This window comes from Scylla paramamosain, chromosome 40 (assembly GCF_035594125.1).
Source record: "Scylla paramamosain isolate STU-SP2022 chromosome 40, ASM3559412v1, whole genome shotgun sequence".
NCBI lineage: Eukaryota > Metazoa > Arthropoda > Malacostraca > Decapoda > Portunidae > Scylla > Scylla paramamosain.
In genome coordinates, this window is record NC_087190.1 from 12,448,847 (window position 1) to 12,474,103 (window position 25,257).

Below are 25,257 nucleotides of genomic sequence, written 5' to 3' on the forward strand. Positions count from 1 at the left end.
GCGGGGAAGGGGCGGGAGAGACAAGCCTTGGGAAGTCTAACAGTTCCCTCTCAGCCAGGGATGGGCAGTTGGTTTCCCCAGCAGGTCACTCATCAGATGGTGGCACACACCAACACCCACCTATACATTTTTGGTGGAAATGCATAACATCCACACCAAAACAAATTCTCATGTTATAAAATTATCAGTATGCATGTAAATTTTGGGTCAAGAGGTGAGATGCTGTTGCAGCTTTAGCCAGTCTTGGTGAAAGTGCACACCTCACATTCAAAGTAAATGTTCATCTCTTGAATGTTATAAAACTATCAACATGCATGCAAATTTTTAGGTCAAGAGGTGGGCTGGTGGTGCTGCTCTGGCCAGAACCCCCTGCAGTGACCATGCTGAGACACAACACTGCCCCATGGTGCACTGCAGGGCCGCACACCACATCCTGCTGGCCGCCCTTGCCCACCCCTGCTGTGGCCTGGCAAGGGCACAGACTGACACTGCCACTCTTTACAACAACAAGTGTTCCATACAAAGGCAGGAAACATAAGAAATACTTTATTATTTACATGATATATCTGTAAAACAGCAAACTGTGCATGTGTTATTATTCATTTACTTATTGTAGATACAATCTTGGCATAGATTTGAAATAAGACTGTCCTTTTGTACAGCTTTCGGGTTCCTCAACAAAAGGTGCCCAAAAAACACGGAAATGATAACCACTACTTAAGTCATAATAAATAAGGTCAGAGAGTATGGATTATAGGAAGGACACTTTCTGTAAGAGGTGGTGGTGGTGCAGGTGAGCGGCGGGTGTGGCTGGCACGCCCGCCGCGGCCCCACCACGGCGGTAGCCCGAGTGTGCCACAGTATGCGAGGGAGGGATGTGGATGACGGGATGTGGATGGCCGGTGCAGAGGAACATGTGGGGCTGTAGCGGCTCCCTGGCTGCTGGATATGTCTAGGAGGAGTGGTGGGGGAGCAGATGGTGGTGGGGGTGTGGGTGAGGGAGTGGGTGAGGCTCCTTCCCCTGCCCACCCCCTGAGGTGCTGGGGCAGGCTGGGGTGGTGTGTGGGGTGTTTGCTGGACTGTACCTGGTGTGTTGGTAACCTTCCTTCTTGTCGACAAAAAATATCCTTCACTCTTTCAGTCCAAGATCAACGTGTCTCCTTTGAGCAGCTTCCTTCACCATCCTTCTTCACTTTGCAGTCCTTCACATGCTCAGACTTGTCCTTGTACTCAAACACTTCAAGACAGTGACAGCTGGTCTTGGCGACAGAGAAAGATGGAAACATGAACTGATGGACTGACTGACTGAGAAACTGACTGACTGACGGAGAAACTGACTGACTGACTGACTGACTGACTGACAAACACAAGAAGGAGGAAGCAGAGAAAAAAATCAAAACTCATCTTCATATTTCTGTTATTGTTCACCTTTGGCAGACTCTGAAAATGCATCATGTCTCATCATCACCACTATCATCACCACCACTGTATAATAACACCATACCCAAAGTCACTCAGGTTCCAGCACTTCGTAACACACTTCTCACGGGACCAATACAAAGGCTGGTGGCTCTACGACAAATTGTACACACTACAATTCTCAAAACAAAACAATGTCACATATATTCTATAGTGTTGGCAGTGAGAGGTGGCAGTGTGTGTGTGTGTGTGTGTGTGTGTGTGTGTGTGTGTGTGTGTGTGTGTGTGTGTGTGTGTGTGTGTGTGTGTGTGTGTGTGTGTGTGTGTGTGTGTGTGTGTGTGTGTGTGTGTGTGTGTGTGTGTGTGTGTGTGTGTGTGTGTGTGTGTGTGTGTGTGTGTGTGTGGTGAAGATGGTGTGCGTTTGTTACAGTATTGCTTGCAGTGTTTCCCAGGTGGTGTTGCAGTGTTTGTTTCACTTTGTGCATCAGTAAGCTCCCAGTGAGCACGGGAGTGTGTGTGTGTCCCATGTTAATACTGGTGAGTCAGGCAGCCACCACACTGGCTGGCTGCCCTCCTCCACCACCATCACCCCCACTGCCTCCACCACCACCACCACCACCACCACCACCACCACCACCCCGGCCAGGCCCAGCACCCCGGCCTGGCCACCCCAGCAGTACCCTGTTTCACCAAGGACACAATGTCTACCTGCACCAACATTTCAGTATATTATTAAATAAAATATTGAATGCTAACACTTTTTTAAATAAATAAATAAATTTACAAACAATACTGAACTCAAAGGTTCAACTTTAGGAGTGAAGAACCAGTGAACAAACAGACTTCTCAGATAATATAAACCAGCTTTGGCTTTGCCAATGAAAACAGGGAAGGAAGGAAGGAGGGAAGGAGGAAGGAAAACAACACAACACAGGCGGAGAGAGAGTCCCCGGCGCCTCAGCTTCCTGGGAAGACGGAACGGTGACAGGACAGGAGCAGCTTGTGTCCCTGGCGAGGTGCCCCCACCGCCACACTGCCACCGCCACTGCCGCCGCTGCTGCCACCACTACTGCCCTGGCAGACAGCAGCAGCAGCGGCGGCGGCAGGGGGGGTGTGGCAGCGGAGCATCCTCGGCAACCAAATGAGAATACGCCAATGTTGGGCGGCCCGAGGCGGCGGCGCTGACAGAAGCTCACCGTGTGGATGTAATGAGATGAAACGTTATACAACAAATGAACAATACTCTTGTGATATGGATGAGGAAGTGACAAGGCAGAAGACCAGGACATGTGTTGTGTTGCGGCGGTCATCACAGAGACCAGGTGACGCGCGGCCACCGACGTACTTGTAGTGAACCAGCTGCCGGACGGTCGCCGGGCCGGGCCGGGGTCCAGGGCTGCCGGAGTCTGGCCAGTCGGAGACAACCACGGAAACAAAGCGTGACGGCTTTTTGTCGGGCGTGGGAGCGACTCCCATCGGGTTTGTGACGAGAAAATAATTTAATGCATTCCTGGTTCGATAGAGTTTTAAGTCTACAAGTACAAATATCAACTTTATATCATCTATAACGAGCATATGAGCATCGATAAAATTAAGTATACTTAACAATATTGCCCCGGGGGACAAAATAATTGAAAACATTGCCATTCAAATTATCAACTTTTGTTAGTTACAAAAGTTCGGGGTTTCCATGGGAATTAAAGCCCAGTACAAAGTACTATATCAGTAACATCATCATGGTCAGTACCATTATCAAATTTCAATATATGTACAAAAATATACATCTGGCAGGGAGTGTGTGCTCAGTACATGCCACAATATTGAGTTGCCAAGAAGGTCACCCGAGGGAGGGAGGGAGGCCGGCGCACGACCCCCCCAGCCGGCCCTCACGTCTGCACCACCGCCACCGCGGCGCTGCCCCGGGCGTGCCGGAGCAAGCCGTGTGTGCCACCGCTGCCGTGCCTCCGCTACAAAACGTTTAGAGGTATCTGTTGAGAACTGGCGTCCGGCCAAGCCCGCGCAGCGCTTCGCTGGGCCCGTGGCAGCAGGCGGGAGGCCAGCTGGGGCGTCCTGGCCCCGCTCCCCCCGCCGGCGGCTGGCGCTGCCCGGGGCCACTTGGGAGGGAGGCCGCAGGGCGCTGGTCTGCTGGCTGACGGCTGGAGTGTGCTCCACGTGAGCACACAAGGCAATGTCTTCACACTTATGGACCTCTCAGCAAATTTGTACATTTTGGGTGGGAAGTATAACAAAAGAAAAATAAAAAAAAATGTCGACTATCTGTATAAAACCATTCGTAACTAAATTTAATGATAAGGCATCACAGTTGTCACACAAGGAAGCCAAACGTTCGGGATCTTGGGCCCCCGCTCTGCACGTAACGCAATGCACGCCGCAGACGCTCGGCGCAGCGCCACTCGCCGCACCGAGGCCTGGGAACAACCCACAATAACTTGACACCGTCTGATTGCACTACACTACTGTAACTAATGAGAGTTCTTCCTTGAGTATCTGGATCCAGCAGCGAGGCTGCCCCGCCCCGCCCCGCCCCGACCACTGCGGCGGCAGCGGCGGCGGCGCTCACTTCTCCGCTAACAAGGCATGGGGCCGGCGTGCCGCCCCGCCCCACCCCCCGTCCCCCCAGTGCTGGGGAGGGGGGAGCAGCAGCCAGGGGGGGGGCGGCAGCTAGGCCTTGATGCGGTGCAGGCCACACTGCACGTACATGACCAGCTCCGGCAGGGAGGAGTGCAGCGTGAGAGGGCTCGCCTGGTGGTCCAACTCATCAAAGAAATCTGAAAGGGGGAAGTGTCATGAGGCAGTGCGTCAGTGGCTGTGCTTGCGCTGTGCCGGTGCTGTCCTGCTGTGGAGGCAACTAACTCGCTGCATTCACTGCCTCTGTGTTTTGTTTTGCCTCAGAGCTAAGTCCTCACCTGCTCGGAGGCCAACAGCTGTCAGGTTAAAAAATGAGACTGAGCAGATCAGAGGATGCATCAAACAACCTGATTACTGACTAAAGGCTACTGCTGTCTGGACTAAAGGCTACTACTGGCTGGACCAAAGGCTACTGCTGTCTGGAGGCCCTCTCACACCACCACCGCCACCACCACTGGCTCACCTTTGATGTTGTTTTTGGAGACATACTCGTCGGCCTCCATCCACATGTCGTGTGCAGATGCCAGGTGGCTGGACAGGTAATTCTGCTTGATGATGAGGGTGTGGATGTTGGCCGGCACAGACACCACCGACACCGAGGCGTGGGCACCCTGGGGCGGCTGTGGGTGTGGCGGCGTGTGGCCCACGGGGGGCGCCGACCCGCCAGCCTTGGAGCGACCCTCTGTGCTGGTGGTGTAGCCAGAGGACTGTGAGCCCTCCGACCCCACTGACCCAGCAGGGGAGGGGGTCTGGGAGGGGTGTGAAGGGGAGCCCGCCCCCCGCTGGCCCCCCCACTGCTGCCCGTTGCCTCCGCTGGGTTCCATGTTCCCAGGCTTGCTAAGGTTCTGGGGGACAAGACAGTAGTGAGAACACAACACAAGGGTTGGTGCAGGAAGCCATCAGGCCTACATGTAGCAGTCCCTGTATGAAACATGCCTACCTGTTTCCATCTGTCATTCCCATCCATGCATCTTTCTAGTGTTTTAAAGCTCCCTAATGACTCAGCAGGGATAGCTGGCTAAAGTTCCTTTGAGCCAGACACAAGGCTTGAGTGGCAGAGAACAGACAGGAAGGGATTTAAACACAGCAGACCCTGAGGAAGGAAGGAAGGAAGGAAGGAAGGAAGGAAGGAAGGAAGGAAGGAAGGAAGGAAGGAAGGAAGGAAGGAAGGAAGGAAGGAAGGAAGGAAGGAAGGAAAGGAAAGGAAGATCTCAAAATTACACTGAAAGAAGGACAGGAAGGAAGGAAGACCAGAAAATAAGAGGATGAGGATGAGGAAGGAGGGAGAGACTAAACAGTACATGGTAGTGTGGAGAGGGACGGGACAGACGCCTTACCTGGAAGTACTTGTTGAGCTGCCTCTGGTTGTCTTTGTGCTCAAACCGACGCATCTGATAGATCTTGAGTGACAACAGACTCTGGCACCGCAAACTGAAACAAACACACCCACACACATTAACGTACAATGTACTGCGTCTTTCACATTACAGCGTACAGAAATCTAAACCATTCAGATTACACAGTGCTAAAAAAGACAGCCTCGAATCCTATCAAGATACAAACGGGAGGATGAACACAGAACATTACAAGGAATATATAATACACTCAAATACGTTGATCAATAAAGACACTACATTAAAAAGATACATACCAGGAGGAGGTGGGAGATAATGTGTTACTAAAGACAGGACATGAGTTATTTACAAGTTATAGCTAGATTTTGTGGATCATACACACTAAAAAATATAAAGCAGAGATAAAGAGAGAGAGAGAAGGACGGAAGAAGAGGGGTAAGGTAGGGAGAGTATGGGATACAACTCACCTTATAACAGCCAACTTAGCATTAATGGAGCCTTCCTGGTTTTCTCTCCTAAACACAGAGGAAACCCATCTGAAGAAGAAAACAAAATTATCAGTATCAATTCACATTACCATCCACCTCTAAATATCTTCAAAGCTTAACACATCAATAAGTAAATAGATAGCGCCTCCAATTTCCCACAGCTGCTGAACGCTCACAGGTAACACTAATTAAAGAGAACAGGTGCGCCATCACTCACTCATCCCCCCACCTCACCTGTGCATACACCTGTGTGGTAGCCTGGTACTGACTTCCCTACACCTCTTCTACGCTGGTTGTTACAAATTAGGTGTCTTTCCAGGGTATATCTAGCACTCAAATCACTCGCTTCCTTCCTCCCTGCTGGCACCACACACTTGGCACTCTAACCAAATTTTATTATCTCATTGGTATCACACACACACACGCCAGGCACTCAAATTTATTCACTCCTTTCTTAACTAGCATGCCACACACTCCATAATCTAGCCAGTCAAGTCTTTCCTACCTACTATTACATACATACACCTGGCACTCAAACTCCTTACTCCTACTCCCCCAGCTGGCACCACATACTCAGCACTCAAATCATTAAATTCTACGGTCTTAATTGGCACCACATACACACATACTGGCACTCAACTCATTCTTACTCTCTCTGGCAATCAGTTTTCCCACCCCTACTGTAGCTGGCACCACACGCACTGGGCACTCAAACATCCCTACTCTCCTTGGCACTCAAATCAACACTGCTTCTCTCCCAGACACCATGACATACAGACTGGGCACTCAATTCATTACTTCTACTCTCCCAGTACTCAATTCCCCACTGCTAGTCTCCCTTGCACTTAAATATCTCATCACTGACGCTGGCACTCAAATCCATACTGCTTCTCCTCTAGCACACACACACACTGGGCACTCTCTCTCTTCCAGCACTTATTTTCCCACTGCTAGTCTCTCTTGCACTTAAATATCTCATCACTGACGCTGGCACTCAAATCCACACTGCTTCTCTCCCGGCACACACACACACCGGGCACTACCACTTTTCCAACACTCAATTCTCCACTGCTAGTCTCCTTTGCCCATAAATATCTCATCACTGACAATGGCACTCATATCTGCAATGCTTCTCTCCCGGCCACCAGCAGACACAGCACTCACTTGATGAAATGGAGCGTGTCCTTGTACATGGTGAGCGAGGCCGAGGCATCGTGGTCTGTCTCCATCGCCTTGCCACTCAGGATGAAGTACAGCGCCGCCTCCAGGTACTTCATAGCCTGCATGGACCGGTCCGTTTCCTCGTCCGCGATGTGTTTCAGCTGCTTGGCCCGGTTCAGGTAGCAGTTGTAGTCCCTGGGGGTGACAGATGCCGTTTATAAGTTATGTGGTCTGTGTGTTTTAATTTTTAGTGTATATTGACTAAGGGGTGACTGTGAGGGATTTCAGAGCTACATGGATGGATCCCTTATTAAGATTTACCTGTTAATTTCTGGTATTCTCCTTTCAATATAGGATGTATACTGTCGCTCTTGTTGGTTTGCATAGTGTCCATGCAATAATGCCCTGCAAAGAAGCACACTTGTTATATTACAGCCTGGGACCCACATGCCTGCCCTGCCCTTCCTTGCTCTACCTTCTACCCTTCCCTGGTGCATCACACACACTCACACTGACATGCCAACACACACAGACCTCACTGCTACTCCACACCTCATGACACCACTAACACCACCCCCTTAGTAATGACTTGCAGGAGTATTAGTAGCACCTGACCCTCTGCCATGTAGCGTAACAGTTAACCCTCAGCGGAACCGTAACACCCGGTAGTAACACCCAGAGGTAAAACCCGCAGGTAACTCAACACTGCAACACTTACTGGTCCCCGGCTGGCCTGGAGGGAGGAAGGGCGGCGCTGGCTGTGGTGTTCGGCGTGGTGCTCGGCCCTGGTAACCGCTGGCCGTGTGGTGCCGCTAAGTTCCCAGGGTGCCATGGTGCCTCCGATGACTCTGGCACCTTGGCCGCCTGCTCCCCTGACCGGTAGCTGACCCTGGACTCGTGCTCAGACACCGGCCTGGATGTTGTGTAGCCGCTGCTGTCACCACAAGGGGTGCTACCACTCTCATCCACCTTGTCCTGTGGGAGGGTGTGGGTTAGTAGGGTGCTAGGCTGTGGGTGTGGTGTGTGGTATGTGGTGTGCTGTGCTGTGGTGTGGTGTGGTGTGGTGTGGTGTGGTGTGGTTTAGTTTAGTTTAGTTTAGTGTTGTGTGTGTGTGTGTGTGTGTGTGTGTGTGTGTGTGTGTGTGTGTGTGTGTGTGTGTGTGTGTGTGTGTGTGATTTATTTTAGAAGTGACAGACTGACTGACTGTCATGAATACAACTACACAAACTGACTAGCTGACCAACACACACACACACACACACACACACACACACACAAGTCAGGAAGGTGTAATGAGCCACAAAGAAATAAAAAAATACTCAAACTACTGTCACACATCACACACTGCTGTTAAAGTCAGCCTCTCATTTTGCTGTATGACTTGCAGATTAAAGAAAAAAATGAGACATGAAGAGTGAGCACATGAAAGGTGAATGAAAGAAACACTGAGAAACACAGCAAAGGTGGTGGGGAGGAGCTGTGAGTCTACCGAAACACTAATTCATGAGTGTTGGAGGGACAGAAAATGTTGCGAGTGAGAGATAATACTGCCGGTGAAATTACAAAAAGAGAAAGCAGACAAGAAATAAATCAATGGGTTATGAAAAAGGTGCAGTTCAGGGCAGAGTAGCAGGCATGTCACAGCTCTCTAAGGACACAAGTTTAGAACAGCACAATACTGTCAATCAAGGGGCTACAGTCTGAGTTACAAACAATACTGTAGATGGACGAGATACAGAAAAGTGCTGAGGAACAAGCATTTCAGGGCTCTAGATATAAATCTGGCCTGGGAAACACAAAATTAAGCAGAGGAGCAAGCATTTCACGGCTCTAGACACAAATCTGGCCTGAGAAACAGTATGAAACAGAGAAACAAGCATTTCTGTGCTCTAGACACAAATCTGGCCTGGGAAACACAAAAATAAGCAGAGAAGCAAACATTTCTGTGCTCTAGACACAAATCTGGCCTGGGAAACACAAAAATAAGCAGAGGAGCAAGCTTTTCAGGGCTCTATGGACACAAATCTAGACACATAAACTGATGACGAGTTAGGAAAGGATGCAATGAAGACCTGAGCAGAGTAGCAAGCAAGTGAGGGGTCTAAGGACACACAGCCCAGCGACGCCCGCCGTGCAGCCCACCTTGCCACAAAGTCGCGGGTGGGTGGCGGCAGAGCGTGGCCCAGAGGGGGTGGCACTGGTGTCCGCCTCCTCGCTGTACTCCGCCTCCTGGTGACTCAGTGCCGACTCCTCCGCCACTCCATTGAAGCCCTTGTGGGAATACTGGAGGTGGAGGAGGGAGGCAGCCATCACTCCACTACTCCCCTACACCATCAACACCACTGCCACACCCATGACCCCCTGTACTGTTACTTGGCCAATACTCCACCACAGTCATCTCAGTGCTGCCACCCACACAGCTGTCCATCTAAACCTGAAGGAGCAGCTGGCAATGCCCTCTGAAGGCAACACCTGCCACCCCAGCACAGCCAGATAACAGAGTAATGCTGTGGTTATGTCAACAACCACATACGAGAGATTTTCGCTGTGGTCATATCAGCAACAACCACAGCAGAGTAATGTTTTCATCTCACACCACAGTTAGCCGCACCCTGTCCCTTCATATTGGCCAGGATTTCACCACACAGAGGTCGCAGACGTCCCACTAAAACAATGCCTCCCCTCTACTACCAATCTTCACACCAGTTACTCACATCCTGTCCCTTCATAGTGGCTAAGATTTCACCACACAGAAGCTTTAGAATTGCCCACACAGCACTGTCACCCCTCTTCTCGATTTTACTGTAGTCTCCATCACACAACCACTACAGCTATCACAGGTTCAATAAGTGGTGTGTGGGCTGCAGTATGTGTCAGTCCAGAGTTGAAAGATGTATGTGTGCAGGGTAGAGATGGTGGGGTGGAATGATAGCATGAGAGGGGTGAGGTGGTGGTGAAGAGAGGGTCGTAGTGTTAGGCTGTATGAGTGATTGGGTGATGAGGTATTCAAATGACTGGACGGGGAGAGTGTACAGGTGAATCTCAGTCTACATTCCTTAAAAAGCGTTTCATTAAATCTTTAAGTTCCCAAAATTTTAATATAAGGAACAGTGAATTTTCTCACTTAACACATTTCTCAAGATTCAAGCACAGTTCCTTGAAATTTTGTTCATAAATTAGTACTCCACATTTGAAATTTATGTCTGGGAACAAAATGATCATATTTGTAAAGCAGAAAACTTGAAGACTGAATGTTCATACACCAAGACTCACTGTACACAACAAGACAAGGCACTGGGGGAGATGAGCACCACAGCAACACTACCACACCACCACAAGCACCTCATCACACCACACCACACCACACCACTGCCTCACCTGACTAGATTGCTGAGAATGCTGGGGTCTCTGTGGGTGCTTCAGCTGAGTGGGGTCCTCCTTCTCCTGCGGCCAGCTGTGGTGCGTGTCATCTGCCGACCGCTGGCTGGCCGCCCTGGAGCTGGAGGGGCTGCTGGCTATGGCGTCGGGCGTGCCCAGACTCTTGCACATCCTCGGCTTCTTGCTGTGGTTCTCCCCGCACTCGCTGTTCGCCCGGGAGTTGCTCCTGGTGCTCTCCAGACTGTAGGGGAAGTGGTGAGGTTATGAGGTTGACTTTGAAAGAGTGAGTAAGTACAGGTGGCCCTTGAGTAACTGAGTAAATATTCACTACTATAATACATATATATACAAAGACAGTAGGAGATAATATACACAGCAATAATGAACACAGCCCTTTACAGATGGCATGCGAGATAATCTGCAGCAGTCCTTGCCATACATAGCCATACACTGATTTCTGCTTACATGGCAGGGTTTTTAATGTAGAATTATACAGCACACTACATAAATAAACATGATAATTTAGTATCACAAGACAGGATACTAAGAACATGATTCAACCCTATGAAACAACAAACAGGTGATTACAAACAGGCTCATGCATCACACACACGATAGCAGTCCCCAGGTCCTCTGTGGCCTGGCAACAACAAACACTGATCGCCACCGTTCGTCAATTTTAAGTTTCAGGTAATAAATTCTGCAGCAGGCCTCTAGATACCATTGACAGAGATGCGTATTCCTAAGCCACAGTGTTGGATAGTGTTGATGTGTGGCTTGCCAGAGTACAATGCAACCCTCAGCTCTAGACAGTGAAAGTTGCCACCATCCTCTCTAAGCTCTCACTGTAACCTGACTCACAACACACCAACACTACTAACTTCAGTCACCACCACCACAAGCCCTCATGACCTGACCCACAACACACCAACAGTACTAACTTCAGTCACCACCACCACAAGCCTTCATGACCTGACCCACAACACCAACACCACTAACTTCAGTCACCACCACTGTAAGCCCTCATGACCTGACCCACAACACCACCACCACTAACTTCAGTCACCACCACCCTAAGTCCTCATGACCTGACCCACAACACCAACACCACCACCCTGAGTCCTCATGAGCCAAGCCGCCAGCCAGCACTGCACCCACCTGCTGTCCCGCTCATGTGCTCGTTTCCTGGACCACTTCTCACTCTCCACGCTGCCATCCCGCCGCCCCCGACCCTCTGCACTGCTGCCACCACCGGGGAGGCCCAAGCTCTCCTGTGGGTGGCGCTCACTGCCCTTCTGCAAGAGTAAAGAGGTGATGCACTGACACACACACACACACACACACACACACACACACACACACACACACACACACACACACACACACACACAAAATCTATCTTTTCCTTCTACACTAAAGGAGGGAGCACCAGGAAGGGACTGCAAGGGGGCAATTTACCTGGTTAATATTCAGGCAGTGTATCAAGGTCATACAAAGGAAGTGCAGTGAGGTGGAGTGATTAGTCTATTAAATGGTGCCACAACAATTAAGGTTGCTAAGGCTATAAATGAGAAAATACACCTCCACTCTTTGCACCTGTACATAAGGTTCTTTTTTTCTATCTCTGGCTTACTGTACAGTAGAGATGGAACAAATGTTTATTTTTTTTACTCATGAATGTGAATGCGAATTTTCTATAGAATAAATGTTTATTTTTTTCATTTATGAATGCAAATATTCTATTTCAAAATTCACGAGTGAAAATGTGAACTGCGAATATTGCAATTAGCTGTACATCTTCAATGTGAGATGGAAGATTGTCCATTACTAACACTTGTACAAGGTTAGTGTTCATCCTTTGTGTGTGTTGTTAACATCCCAGCACTTCACCAAGACTGGCCTGCTTCATCATCACAGCTGGTGATGGAGATGCTTTCCTCTTCTTAATCCCTTTTTCTTTTCCATCCTCCTCTTTCTTGCTCGGAGCCTTATACTCTTCTGGGTGTTTGTTGCAGGGACGGTTCCTCACCCCAGATGTCACCCTTCCTTTCCAGGAGTGTTTGTTCATGCACAGCTTGCACTTTGCCAAATCATCACAAATTAACTCAAAATTATCCCCACACTGCATTTTTGTGAGTGGATGCCATTGTGCAGGCGTGCAGCAGGTGGCTGTAACACTGCAGTGGAGGCTGGTGATGGTAATTAATGCAAAAGAGAGGCAAGCACGTCTTCCTTGGGTGTGGCTCAAGACGGTGATGGTGAGTGACTGAGCAATGGCGGTCAACATGGGCCCGCCTGGGGCTAGGAGGGACGTGGTATGCACGGCCACACACACACTCCTTTGTATAAACTGTAAACTCTAAAATTTGCTACTTTTCAAATTACAGTCATCCATTTTATCAATACTGGGAAAATATTCCTGTATTTGCAAAAAGAATGGTAACTGCAACATGAATGTGAATGCTGAAAAACAGAGTGAATATTTGCACCTGTGAATGTGAAGGCAAATATTCGGTCCATCTCTCCTGTACATACACACACAAACTCCTACACCTACACTCTCAGCACCTGTACACAAACACTGCTAACACCTCCACCTGCATCACCAGACAGCCCAGCAGGCCCTCCTCACCTTTGGTCGTTTCCTCTCCCTGGTGGGGGACGCTCTCTCTTGCTTCTTCTTGCGGTGCTGGCGGGAGATGGAGGTGTCCGAGACAGGGGACCGCGGGCTGGCCAGGACCGGTTGTCTTGCGGGTGTGGCCTCCCCTGGCTCCCTGCAACACAAATGTCAGGTTAGGTTTGTTCTGGTTTGGTGTGATGCTGAGTGAGTCTAAACAAGCAAAACATCAAAACAAAGGTATATTTTCAGGTCTTCCGCTAATTAATCTTAAAATATGTGAGATTAGGTCCATTATGTTAGGTGTTGTTTTGTTCAGCGATGTGACACAAACCAAACTGAATCTAAATAAACAAAACATTAAAACAGACATATTTTCTAGTCTCCTGCTAATTAATCTTAAATAATGCAGGTTTAGGTGTGTTAGGTGAGGTTTGTTATTGTTTTGCTTGGCTTAGTGTGACAGAGTGGGTCTAAATAAACAAAACATTAAAACAAAACATTAAAACAAAGCAATATTTTCAAGTTTTCTTCTAATTAGTCTTAAAAAATGGGAGATTAGGTCTGTTATGTAAAATTGTTGTTTGTTCAGTGGTGTGACACAAACTGAAATTAATATATATGAGCAAAACATACAAACAGACTTTGTTTTTTTATCTCCTGCTAATTAGTCATGAAAAATGCAAGATTGGGTCTGTAAGGTGAGGTTTGGTGTGGTTCATGTTGGTCATGTTTGGCTTAATATGACAAAGTGACTCTAAATACAGAAAACATTAAAATAAAACCATATTTTCACATCTGCTAATTACTGAAAAAAAATGCATTAGATCAGTTAAGTTAGGTTTGGTGTTCGGTTCAGTGGTGACAAAAAACTGAACTGAACCTGAATAAAGAAAAAATGAAAAGAAAAAATGAAAACAAAGAAATATTATCACATCTGCTAATTAGTCTTAAATAACGTGAGATTGCGAATGTCTTTTTTATGAACGGTGAGACAAAAGTGACTGTCGGGTTTGGTCTGGTGACGGTCAGTGGTTGTGCTGGGCTAAAGGAGGATTAAAGGGAATACAACTCTGGAACTCTGCCTGCTTCTGTATTTCCACCTTCCTATGACTTAAATTCCTTCAAGAGGGAGGTTTCAAGACACTTATCCTTCAATTTTTCACTACTGCTTCGGATCCTATTTGGGGACTGGCATCTCAGTGGGCTTTTTATATTTTTTTATTGTATTTTTTGTTGCCCTTGGCCGGTGTCCCTCCTACATAAAAATAGAATAAAATATAAATAAACAAATAGATAAATGCTGTAGAAGTGTGAATGAATGAAGGACTGATAGAGAAAATGGCTTTGTTTGGGAAATAATTGTTGTTTTTAGGTTAACTTCATGTGTGTGTGTGTGTGTGTGTGTGTGTGTGTGTAAGGATATTCTCTCTCTCTCTCTCTCTCTCTCTCTCTCTCTCTCTCTCTCTCTCTCTCTCTCTCTCTCTCTCTCTCTCTCTCTCTCCCTCTCTCTCTCTCTCTCTTGTGCTTCCTTCTTCCCTAACTTTATAAATAATGTATTCCCTCTCTCTTTTTTATTATGTCATTATTTTTGGAGGAGGGAGTTTGCATGTAAAGAAAAAAACTCTCTCTCTCTCTCTCTCTCTCTCTCTCTCTCTCTCTCTCTCTCTCTCTCTCTCTCTCTCTCTCTCTCTCTCCTCTCTCTCTGACGCTACGCACATTTTTATAGCAACACATGAATCACTTCCCAACACACCCACACCACCACAACAAACACAAACACACACACACACACACACACACACACACACAGCAATAAATCACTCATGTTTTATGCAAGAGAGTTGAAATTTATGATTCGAGTGCATTATGTTTTCACCCTAACGACTTGAGAGAGAGAGAGAGAGAGAGAGAGAGAGAGAGAGAGAGAGAGAGAGAGAGAGAGAGAGAGAGAGAGAGAGAGAGAGAGAGAGAGAGAGAGAGAGAGAGAGAGAGAGAGAGAGAGAGAGAGAGAGAGAGAGAGAGAGAGAGAGAGAGAGAATTTGTGTGGGTAAAATGAGAAAATATTGATTCATTTTCACATACCGAACTAAAAAAAAGAAAAAAAGAAACTGGAATTTATATATATTGGTAAATCTTCCTGCTTTTCACTTCTATACAAGAGAAAGTTTGAGTTCTTATTGAGGAGAAAAATAAATGAATAAATAAATAAAGTCCAGTCTATAAAGAAGTAATAAATAAATAAATAAATAAATAAATAAATAAATAAATAAATATGGATTGATAGATGGATATATAAACAAATGATAATAACAAAACAAAAGCCAGCCACAAACAATACCTTCAAAATTTTCTTATGCACAACTGAAACAACAACAACAACAACAACAACAACAACAACAACAACAACAACAACAACAACAACAACAACAACAACAACAGGCCTGAAATCTTAACTGGTTACAAGCAGACCCGCCTAATCCTGTTTACTCTCACAAGACAAGTGTTTTCTTCAATCTCCATATTTCAGTTCTAATCTACACTATGAATTTTAATTGTAATGCTCTTAATTTCTTTTTATTTTGTTGTTTTTATCTTTATTTTCTTCATCTGTTTACATTTTTTGTATAGTTTTATTTATTTTATTGATTTACTTCATTTTATTTTGGCCTATTTAATCTTTTTTTTGCACACTCCACTTGCCTTTCACTATTTTAATAATTTATAGCTCTCTCTCTCTCTCTCTCTCCGCTTCCATCAATTCTTTCAATAAATCAACTTCTTATAACCAAAACAACATACCTTTCACAAACGAACAACAAAAAAGAAAGCCACCAATTGAGTAAAACTAAATGTAAATAAAAAAAGGAAAGAAAGAAAGAAAAAAAAGAAAACAAACACCGAAAAAACAAAGACCAAACAAGAAAGGAACAAAGGGCGCTGAAATACTTAAGACACTCACTGTAAACATTCTCTTAACCTCAAAGTGCATCCCGGACCACTAAACAAAATTAGAACAAACACCAAAATGAAAATACAAAATGAAAAACAGGTAACAAGAGAAGGGAACACTGACAAGAGGAACTGAAATAATTAAGACACTCACTGTAAACATTCTCGCTACCTCAAAGTGCATCCCTGACCACAAAACGATACGAAAACAAACACCAAAAAAAAAAAAAAAAAAAAACAGGTAAACAAGGCAGGAAGGCTGACAAGGGGCCCTGAAAGACTTAACACATTTGCCGTTAATATTCCCACAGGCTAAAATACTCAATACCCGCTTGTAAATTTTAAATCCCCATCACTCAGGCCGACACCTAAATAGTAGCCTTCCTGTGAGGTAATGTTTGGCTGTCACCGCTGACTGGCTGGGACCTTTTGAAAACCGACTGATTATTAATTTCTGAAGCTGATTAATGGATGGGTGACGATTACTGGAAATTATTGATGTTGCCCGCTTCTCTGTCATCAATGCGAGTGAGTGTGTGAAAGATACCTGATTTGTGGAAAGTGTGTGTGTGTGTGTGTGTTATTTGCAGGGGTAAGTGAGAGGTGTGGTTCTATCATGGCTGTGACAGTTGAGTTTGTTCTTTTTGTTGTTTGTATGTTTGGTTAAGTAATTTGACTTTTTTTTTTTTGCTTTTTATTTGGTATGTTATGTTGGTGATGTTTGCTCATCTTGTCCTCTGTTAGGTCAATTTTTTTTTCATTTTCTTTATCAGTTGTCTTTGTCTTCCTCATCTTCTCTGTTGTTTCTTTATTCTTTCATTTGTTTGTGTTATGTTAGTGATATTTCTTCACCTACATGTTTGTGTTAGGTTAGTAATTAACTTCATCTCATCACCTTCCTGCTCAACTAGACAATTTCCCACCACTATCTGTGACTTCAATCCCTATTCTGTCATTGAAGTGAGCAGATACAGGGCAAAGGTGGGGTGGGGTACTTACTGCTTGATGGTGACAGTGGGCCGCAGGGAGGAGGACCGGCCGCCGCGCTCCTCCTCGCTCTCCTCCTCCTCCTTCTTCACCTCTCGCTTGACCTTGTCGTCGTCACTCTCATGGTCCTGCCGCTTCACGTTGCCAAATATGGAGAAGATAATTTTCCGCTTTGACTCGTCCTCAGTGGCCTTGGTGCCCGGCTCACTGGCTTTCCTCTTGCCCTTCCCCTCTTTAGTCCTGTTGTCCAGCACAGTCTTCCGTTCCTCCTCCTCCTCCTCCTCCTCTTCCTCGTCCTCCTCGTCCTCCTGCTCCACCTTGATCTCACTCTTCACCGTATTTACAGGGTAGGGCGCACCACTAACACTAGGCTTGGGCACTTTGTCAATAAAGCTGAGGGGAATTGTACAGGTGAGGCGGGGGTAACCGTCCACAAATTGTACCTGTGGTATGGGCACTTTTGGCTCTGCACTACCTACGGGGGACTTGCTGGCCCGCCCGGCCGGGGACGGGGCCGGGGCCGGGGCCAGGGCCGCCGCCGCTGCCGCCACCGCCGCCACGCTGGCTTCGGCTGTGGCGCGGCCCCCGCACACTTTTGTCACTCCTGTCCCTCCTGTTGGCCCCGGCCCCCGGCCGTTGCATCTCCCCCTTGGCCTTCTTCTTGGCCTCCACCGCTTCCTGGTCCCGGCTGGCCCGGTCCTTCTTGGCCGCCGCGCCAAACGCCCGGTTCACCAGCGCCCCCTTGTTGCTGCCGCTGCTGCTGCTCAGGCTGCTGCTGCTGCTACTGCTGCTGCTGCTGCTACTGCTGCTGCTGCTGCTGCTGCCCCGGGCTGCCTCGGGCCGCTGGGAGCCGCCCTGGCCCAGGGACTCAGGCTCGTCTTCACTCTTGCTGACGGGGGAGTCTGAGCCGAGTGTTGAGCTGAGCCCGGCAGGGGCAGCAACGGCGCGCTTGGCCTTGTTGGCCATGGGTGGCACACGGGGTGACACATGGGGGCTGGCCGATGGAGGCTTGAGGGGGCTGGCCGTGGTGCGGGTGGCCTCCCAGGAGGTCCGGGAGGGGGTGCCGCGCCCCACGGTCTTCTCTGGCGAGGCAGTGGTCACGTCCACGGACCGGTCACTGTCTGAGTCGTACACAGTCTCCTGGGACTGGAACTCCCGGGGCCGCCGTGGCCGCCCCCGGCTGCCCTCCGATTTGGCACCTGAGTGGCCGCCCTTTCGGGAGTCAGACCGCTTCCGAGGGAACTTCTTAGGAGCCTCACGGGGCGGTGGGGCGGCACTCACCTTGGGGGACTTGTCCGTGTCCTGCGGGGCTGCTGCCTTGGCCGCCGGCTGGCTCTTACGGGGTGGCGGGGCATCGCTGTCTGAGTCACTGTCCTGGTAGTGGGTGGCAGGGGCCTTGGCTTTGGGCAGGCGGGGCCGGCCTGGGGGGTCCCGGCCGTGCTTGGGTGTCTGGCGCACCTCTGCAGACACCCGAGGGATGGGGCGAGGGTGGGGCTGCTCCTCGCCAGAGGAGTCCTCGTACAGCCCTGCCTTGTCCTGCTTGGCCCAGCCCCGCCCCTCCTGGCCGCTGCGGCCGCCGTGGTGGGAGCTGCCAGCTGATGTGTTCTTGGCCACCTTGCGCTCTGTGCGCTCCCGTGGCAGCGGTGGCAGCGGCTCCTTGGCGTCCTGCGGCTGCTGCTCCTCCGTACGCTGCGGCCCCGTGCCGGCACCCTGGGCAACAGGGTCAGCATGTTAGTACAGCAAGGTGAAAGGAGGCATGCAAGGGAGGAGAGGACACACATACACACACACACACACACACACACACACACACACACACACACACACACACACACACACACACACACACACACACACACACACACACACAGGGAGGGAGGGAGGGAGGGAGGGAGGGAGGGAGGGAGGGAGGGAGGGGGGAAGCTGTGATACAAGTACTACATGATTTGCATATATCAAAGGGTCACAAGCAGGCAGTGGTCTGGGCAGCAGTGACACACCTCCTGCCACACAGCACAGCACAGGGCCAGGGTGTCACCAGGGCTGCCTCAGGGAAAACACACACACACACACACACACACACACACACACACACACACACACACACACACACACACACACACACACACACACACACACACACACAGGGAGGGAGGGTGGCAGCCTTACCCCAACAGACATGGGTGAGTTGGTCTTCCTGAAGGTCATGAAGTTGTCCAGCTTCCATGCGTCGGACTTGTTCTCCGGGTGCTGTGGGACACATACACAAACACACCCGTCAGACCAATGCCTCAATTCAGTGTTTTGACCTATCTCAACTTTTGGTTTGTGCAAAGTAAAAACAAATATACAAGAGACATAAAAAGGTAAACAACATTATCACTGTAAACTTGCAAACAAACCACAAGCTGACAAAAAACACCAAGACAAGTGTGCTTTATATTTACATCAGTCATCAGGACACAACGTGAAGTAACGGGTCCAAGCTTGAAAGACTTAAGAAAGCGACAGGAAGGAATAGATTCTAGAGTGGTGGATGAATGGGATGGACTCAGCAATCAGACTGTTGGTGCTGATTCATTAGGGAGCTTTGAAGGATTAGACAGATGTATGGATGGGGATGACAGGTGGAAAGAAACAGGCAGGTTTTATTCAAGAGTTAACCAGTATTCTCATTCATTCATCCCTTTCTCTGGTAAAATCTGGAGCTCCCTGCCTGCTTCTTTATTTCCACCTTCCTATGACCTGAATTCCTTTAAGAGGGAGGTTTCAAGACACTTATCCTTCAATTTTTGACTACCACTTTGGACTCTTTTCTGGGACTGGCATCTTGGTAGGCTTTTTTTTACTGGATTTTTGTTGCCCTTGGCCAGTGTCTCTCCAATAAGAAAAAAAAAAAAAAAAGTGTAGGTCTGATGGCTTCCTGCACCAACCCTTGTGTTCCTAAGCTATCACTACAGGTTGGAGTGTGGCACAGATGCATGGAAGAACAAGGAGTGTGAGAGAGAGAGAGACTGATGCTGGCTGCCCACAGAGATGGCAGAAACAGACTAACCCTTATCCTATTTCACGTCACGTTCTCCTGATCTTTATCCTTAATTCCGTCATGTTATATTCTTATCTGAACTAAAACTGAGGTGGCATCTTACCTTGGGGGAGCACTCCACCTGCTCCTCGTCGGTGGAGTTATTGGAAGACACCTCCGAGTCGTCGCTGGAATCCTCAGAGGTGGAGGACTCATCTGAGGACTTGGGGGAGATGGGGGACAGGGGCACCATGCTGTTGGAGGCTGGTCCCATGGAGGACTTGTGGTGGCCCTGGGGGGTGCCAAATGCTCCCCCTGAGCCTACAGTGTGACCTGTGCTTCCCCCTGTGCTGCCATTACCCTGTGGGGGGGAGAGGCGTCAGTGTGGGTGTTGGGGGGTGTCAGTGTGGCTGTGGGTGAGTAATTCTGTTATAAACATAATTAGTGAAAGGTCAGAGAAAGCCTGCTATAAAATTTATCCTGTGGTCTTTTAAGATGTATTTGTTAGGTTAGGTTAGTAACTGTAAGATAAAAGAGTTACTGCAGTGCTTGAGAGAGGCTGCTACAAAATTAATGCCATGGCCTTCAAGAGACATTTGTTAGTCATTCAATCAGTGAGAGGCATTCAATATTAAGTGTTGCTTCCTTCACTCCTGACACACACACTTCACAAAAAGGTACAGAACGTATCACTGTACGAGTGTGCGTGTTTGATGGCCTGTGGGGAATATTCAAACACACACACAAACACACACACACAAAAACAAGTATGCAGACACAACCACATAACAATCTTGACCCAATGTTCTCAAAATTAATGAAAGGTTCTAGACACACACACACACACACACACACAGATCATTTTAAAGAACATACACAAATAAAATAATATACACACACTCATACACACTGTACTAACCTGCTCCTCCTCATCGCTGTCCTCCGAAAGCCTCAGCTCATCATTAATGTGGCTGCCGTTGTCCCTGCAATACAAAGTCTCACTCAACACAGCAACACAACCCTGCCTGGAGTTTTCTTGGCTAAAAGTTTATCGTGACTACTTAAACAGGACAAAATGCTCGGTAGTCAACTTAATTCTTCACAGCGACATTCAGAGGCTGGCCAGGACTTTGGAAATAAATGACGCAACGAGTTCCCTTCGCATTACAGCATTTCTGAGCTTCCTGGTGATAAGGGAGGCAATGTGAGGGTGGCACTGAGAGGGAGGCACTGAGAGGTACTGTGGGATTTGATGTGACAGTCACCACTCAACAATGTCGTGAGGAAGTGAGGGAGGTTAGTTTCTCAGTGTGCATTTCAAGGTGGTGAGATAAGAGTGTTGAGTCTTTAATTGGTGTGTGAGAAAATTGCTATCTTTCAACATTTATTTCATTATTTTGTTGTATTTATTTATCTATTTTAATTTTATTTATTTATTTATTCTATTTTATTTTTCTTTTTTTTTTTTTTTTTTGTTAGAGGAAATGTTAACTTTTTTAATTTGTACAAGAGAAAATAACTTTATCTTTCAGCATTTATTTATTCATTCATTTTTTTTTTACTATTTAATTTGTTTGTTGTTTGAAATGTCAGCTCTCTTAATTTGCAAGAGAGAAAATAACTTTATCTATTAGTGTTTTTTTTTAAGTCAACAAGATATGTGGTAACTGTTTTTTTATTCAATCATGAGAGAAGAAAAACGTAACATATATTTTGTAATAGAAAAATATCAACTCTTAAATTCGTATTAGAGGAAAATAACTCAGCATTTTTAAGTCAGACACAAAAACAAAACACCAACTTGCTTATCTGAATTTACAAGGAAAAACTTGGATCTGTCAACAAGTACTTTTTGTCACCGCAACACATAAACTCTTTAAACTAAGAAAACACCTTTACCTGAGAACATTTTCTTCAATCAAACTAAATTAATTTGATACAACCCTTTATAACCCTTTATCTCTAAGTATCTAACCTCTATCAATGGGGAAAACATAACACAACCCTTTATAACCCTTTATCTATTATCTTCTATCACTGGGGGAAATGTGAAGTCTTTTATTTGTAAGAGATGAAATAACTCTCATCTGTCGGCATTCAGTGTGTGGAGAGAGGCAGGTACTTACAGGACTTGTGACTGTGACTGCCTGGACCGAGAAGACTCAGACGTCCGCCCTGCAACCAACAGAGATGCATCAGTGTGTGAGGAGGTGGTCATACATACACATACATACACATACATACATAAACAAACAACAGTGTACTGATAGGAGAAATTGCATGTGTGTGTGTGTGTGTGTGTGTGTGTGTGTGTGTGTGTGTGTGTGTGTGTGTGTGTGTGTGTGTGTGTGTGTGTGTGTGTGTGTGTGTGTGTGTGTGTGTGTGTGTTACTTGCCTTAAGTTGGTGTAATTATCAGTACAAGACAGGAACTATTACAGCAACATCCTCCACCATTTCCTGCAACACTGAAGGGCAGAGACACACTGACCATCAACTCTTGCCACTGCCACAAGCAGGTAAAGTGAGGTACAGTGAGGCAAGGTGAGGCAAGGTGAGGCAAGGCAAGGTAAGGTGAGGCAAGGTGAGGCAAGGCAAGGTAAGGTGAGGCAAGGTGAAGTAAGGTAAGGTGAGGCACAGTGAGGCAAGGCAGGCTGCTCCACCAGGCAGACAGGATGACAGGCAGCACTGTACAGGGAGACACACAGTGGGTGCAGGCTGTGGCAGTGTCTGGTGTGTGGTGGTGCCTCACACTGATGCTGGCCCTCACCACTCACCACCCCCACCAGTGTGTGTGCCTGCACACCACTCACACTCCAGGCACCACACACCACATCACAAGGAAGGAAGGAAGGAAGGAAGGAAGGAAAGGTGTACACACATACACAGAAGTGTTGGGACACACTGGTTACCCTCTACCCTCTCCCCCCACCCTCTTGTGCATTGCTGCCCATTGCCCTCCCCAGTAATTTCATTCCTGCAGCAAGGTGGTGGTGATGGTAGTGCTGGGGGCAGGGGGGAGGGATCAGGGGTGGCCATGCCTGGTGGCACCTGGGGGTAGGGCCCATCCCCCCTCCCCCCTGGTAGCACGGCAAGACAGATCAAGTTTCAGCCTTATTAAAGGAGACACACAACACTGGCGCTGTGGTGCCGTGCCGCCATGTGCCGCCACCGCGGGGCCCAGTGTGCCATCACGGCGGCGGCGGCGGCGGCCCGCCACCAGCGTCCCGCCGCCAGGACACGCCGGAGCAACAAGTCTTGTCGCGCCCCCGCACGGCGCCGCGCGTCAGGGGACCAAGGACTTCCCGCCCCCCCACACTCGGGGAGTAATTACGCAGCACAGCCCCCCGTGCCCTACCTGACGAGCCGCACTGGTGGCGGTGGTGGTGGCGGCTGTGGTGGCGGCTGTGGTGGCCATGGCCAGTCCTGTGGTGGCTGTGGTGGGGGCGTGATGGCGGGGCAGGGGCGGGACGGCTGTGGGGGTGGTGGTGGGGGGCGCTGCGGGGTTGAGGCAGGTGTGGTGGAGCCTCGGCGCGGCTGGGCGGCGGGGGCGACCTCCCCTGAGCCTGAGGGGGGCCCTGGTACATCCGCATGCCTGGGGCAGCCCCGCTCAGGCGGGTGGCAGCCTTGAAGGGCACGCAGGGCACGCGGGGCGGCCCTGAGGGACCATGTGCACACGGGGGCGCCCCAGCACACACCTGTGGCCGCACATTGCCTGGCGGCGCGGCGACCGTCACACATCAGCCTCAGCCCTCACCACTGCGCTCACCACCAGCACAGCACAGCACAGCACAGCACAGCACTCAGCACAGCACAGCGGCACGGAGCCCGCCTCTCAGCCGCTCCGCACCCCGCCAGGCCCACCGACCCCTGCTGCGCACCTCACCACACTGTCACTCAGCACCACTCCGCCGCGGCGCCCTGCGTCAGGTGTGTGTGTGCGTGCGTGTGCGTGTGTGGCTGCCTCGCTGCTGGGAGAGCTGAGGCTGTGTGGTGGCAGTGGTGGTGGTGGTGGTGGTGGTGGTGGTAGTGGTGGAGGTGGTGGTGGTGGCGTGGCGCCGCGCTGAGCAACGTGCGAGTGGTGGCGGCGGGTGAAGGAGGCGAGGGGGGAGGGGGGTGTTCGCGCGTCGCTATGGCAACCCCCTGATCAATGAGGGCCTGGCGTCCCCCCGCCACCGATTATCACGACTTTCTCCTGTCGTTCCCTGCGTCTTTGCCGCCACGGGGAGAGGGCGGCGCGGCCCGTGAGGCAGCGGCACAGACACGGCTGCTGCTGCTGCAGGTCGCGGCGGCACGGTGGGCCCGGGGCGGCGTTCTGCTGAATCAAAGCTCGTCCCGCGGCGCCGGTGTGAAGGGAAAAGCAGCGGCGGAGAGGAGCAAGGCAGGCAGGGAGGGAGGGAGAGAGGGAGAGGGAGAGGGAGGGAAGAAAGGGAAAGGGGCACCAGAAGCAGGAGGGAAAGGATGAGTGGCGGGGAGGGGAGGGTGAGGGGCGGACATGCACGCCTGCGCTGGCCTCAACACCACCTGCCCTCCATCCCGCCCCCCACCGCCGGGCCGGGGAGGAGGGGTGAGCACAATACCCTCACACCACTTTTTGTACAAGGAATGCCCCCTACAACCCCCCCCCACCAATCCAGCTCCTCCAACGCCCAGGCATTCAAACACGGAGGGGCGGAGACGAGCAGACGAGGAGGAAGCGAAGAGGAGACGAAGAGGAGGAAGAGGAGGAGGAGGAGGAGGAGGAGGAGGAGGAGGAGGAGGACAGTTCCGTGGACTTCCCTTGTGAGGCGTCGCTGGGAGGAGGAGGAGGAGGAGGAGGAGGAGGAGGAGGAGGAGGAGGAGGAGGAGGAGGAGGCACGTCACATCACCATCACACAGGAAGCACGGAGGTCAAAGAGAACGGGATGTAACGGAATGATGACAACACCACCACAACACCATCACCACCACAACACCATCACCACCACAACACCGCCACCACCACCACCACCAGCACCACGCCATCACCATCACCACCACCACTTACCAGCACCCTAAGAAACCCCGTGTCACCACCACCACCACCACCACCACCACCAATATACACCAGCATCCCCTCACGTCACCACCACCAGAAGCAACAGAAAACGGAAGAACACCACCACCACCACCACCACCACCACCACCACTACCACCACCACACATTTGGCGGGAAACAGTCCATCCTCCTCCTCCTCCTCCTCCTCCTC

The 25,257-nt window shown here is 49.4% G+C and overlaps 1 protein-coding gene across 1 annotated transcript in view; it reads right to left on the bottom strand.

Moving 5' to 3' along the window:
- Positions 1-531: 531 nt before the first annotated feature.
- The window catches only part of LOC135092643 (AF4/FMR2 family member lilli-like), a 26,057-nt gene continuing 1,331 nt past the window's right edge, over positions 532-25,257 (bottom strand). The window contains exons 2-21 of the mRNA XM_063991245.1: positions 23,388-23,687; positions 22,915-23,109; positions 22,158-22,206; positions 21,200-21,247; positions 20,951-21,014; positions 20,156-20,392; positions 19,176-19,256; positions 17,600-18,716; positions 17,019-17,481; positions 13,083-13,224; positions 11,609-11,745; positions 10,451-10,691; positions 9,215-9,355; positions 7,791-8,047; positions 7,394-7,477; positions 7,076-7,267; positions 5,891-5,959; positions 5,406-5,499; positions 4,532-4,913; positions 532-4,208 (exon numbers count right to left, since the gene is read on the bottom strand). Of these exons, the coding sequence (XP_063847315.1) occupies positions 4,102-4,208; positions 4,532-4,913; positions 5,406-5,499; positions 5,891-5,959; positions 7,076-7,267; positions 7,394-7,477; positions 7,791-8,047; positions 9,215-9,355; positions 10,451-10,691; positions 11,609-11,745; positions 13,083-13,224; positions 17,019-17,481; positions 17,600-18,716; positions 19,176-19,256; positions 20,156-20,392; positions 20,951-21,014; positions 21,200-21,247; positions 22,158-22,206; positions 22,915-23,109; positions 23,388-23,687 (4,400 nt within the window). The 3' untranslated portion in view covers positions 532-4,101. The remainder of the gene's footprint in view (positions 4,209-4,531; positions 4,914-5,405; positions 5,500-5,890; positions 5,960-7,075; positions 7,268-7,393; positions 7,478-7,790; positions 8,048-9,214; positions 9,356-10,450; positions 10,692-11,608; positions 11,746-13,082; positions 13,225-17,018; positions 17,482-17,599; positions 18,717-19,175; positions 19,257-20,155; positions 20,393-20,950; positions 21,015-21,199; positions 21,248-22,157; positions 22,207-22,914; positions 23,110-23,387; positions 23,688-25,257) is intronic.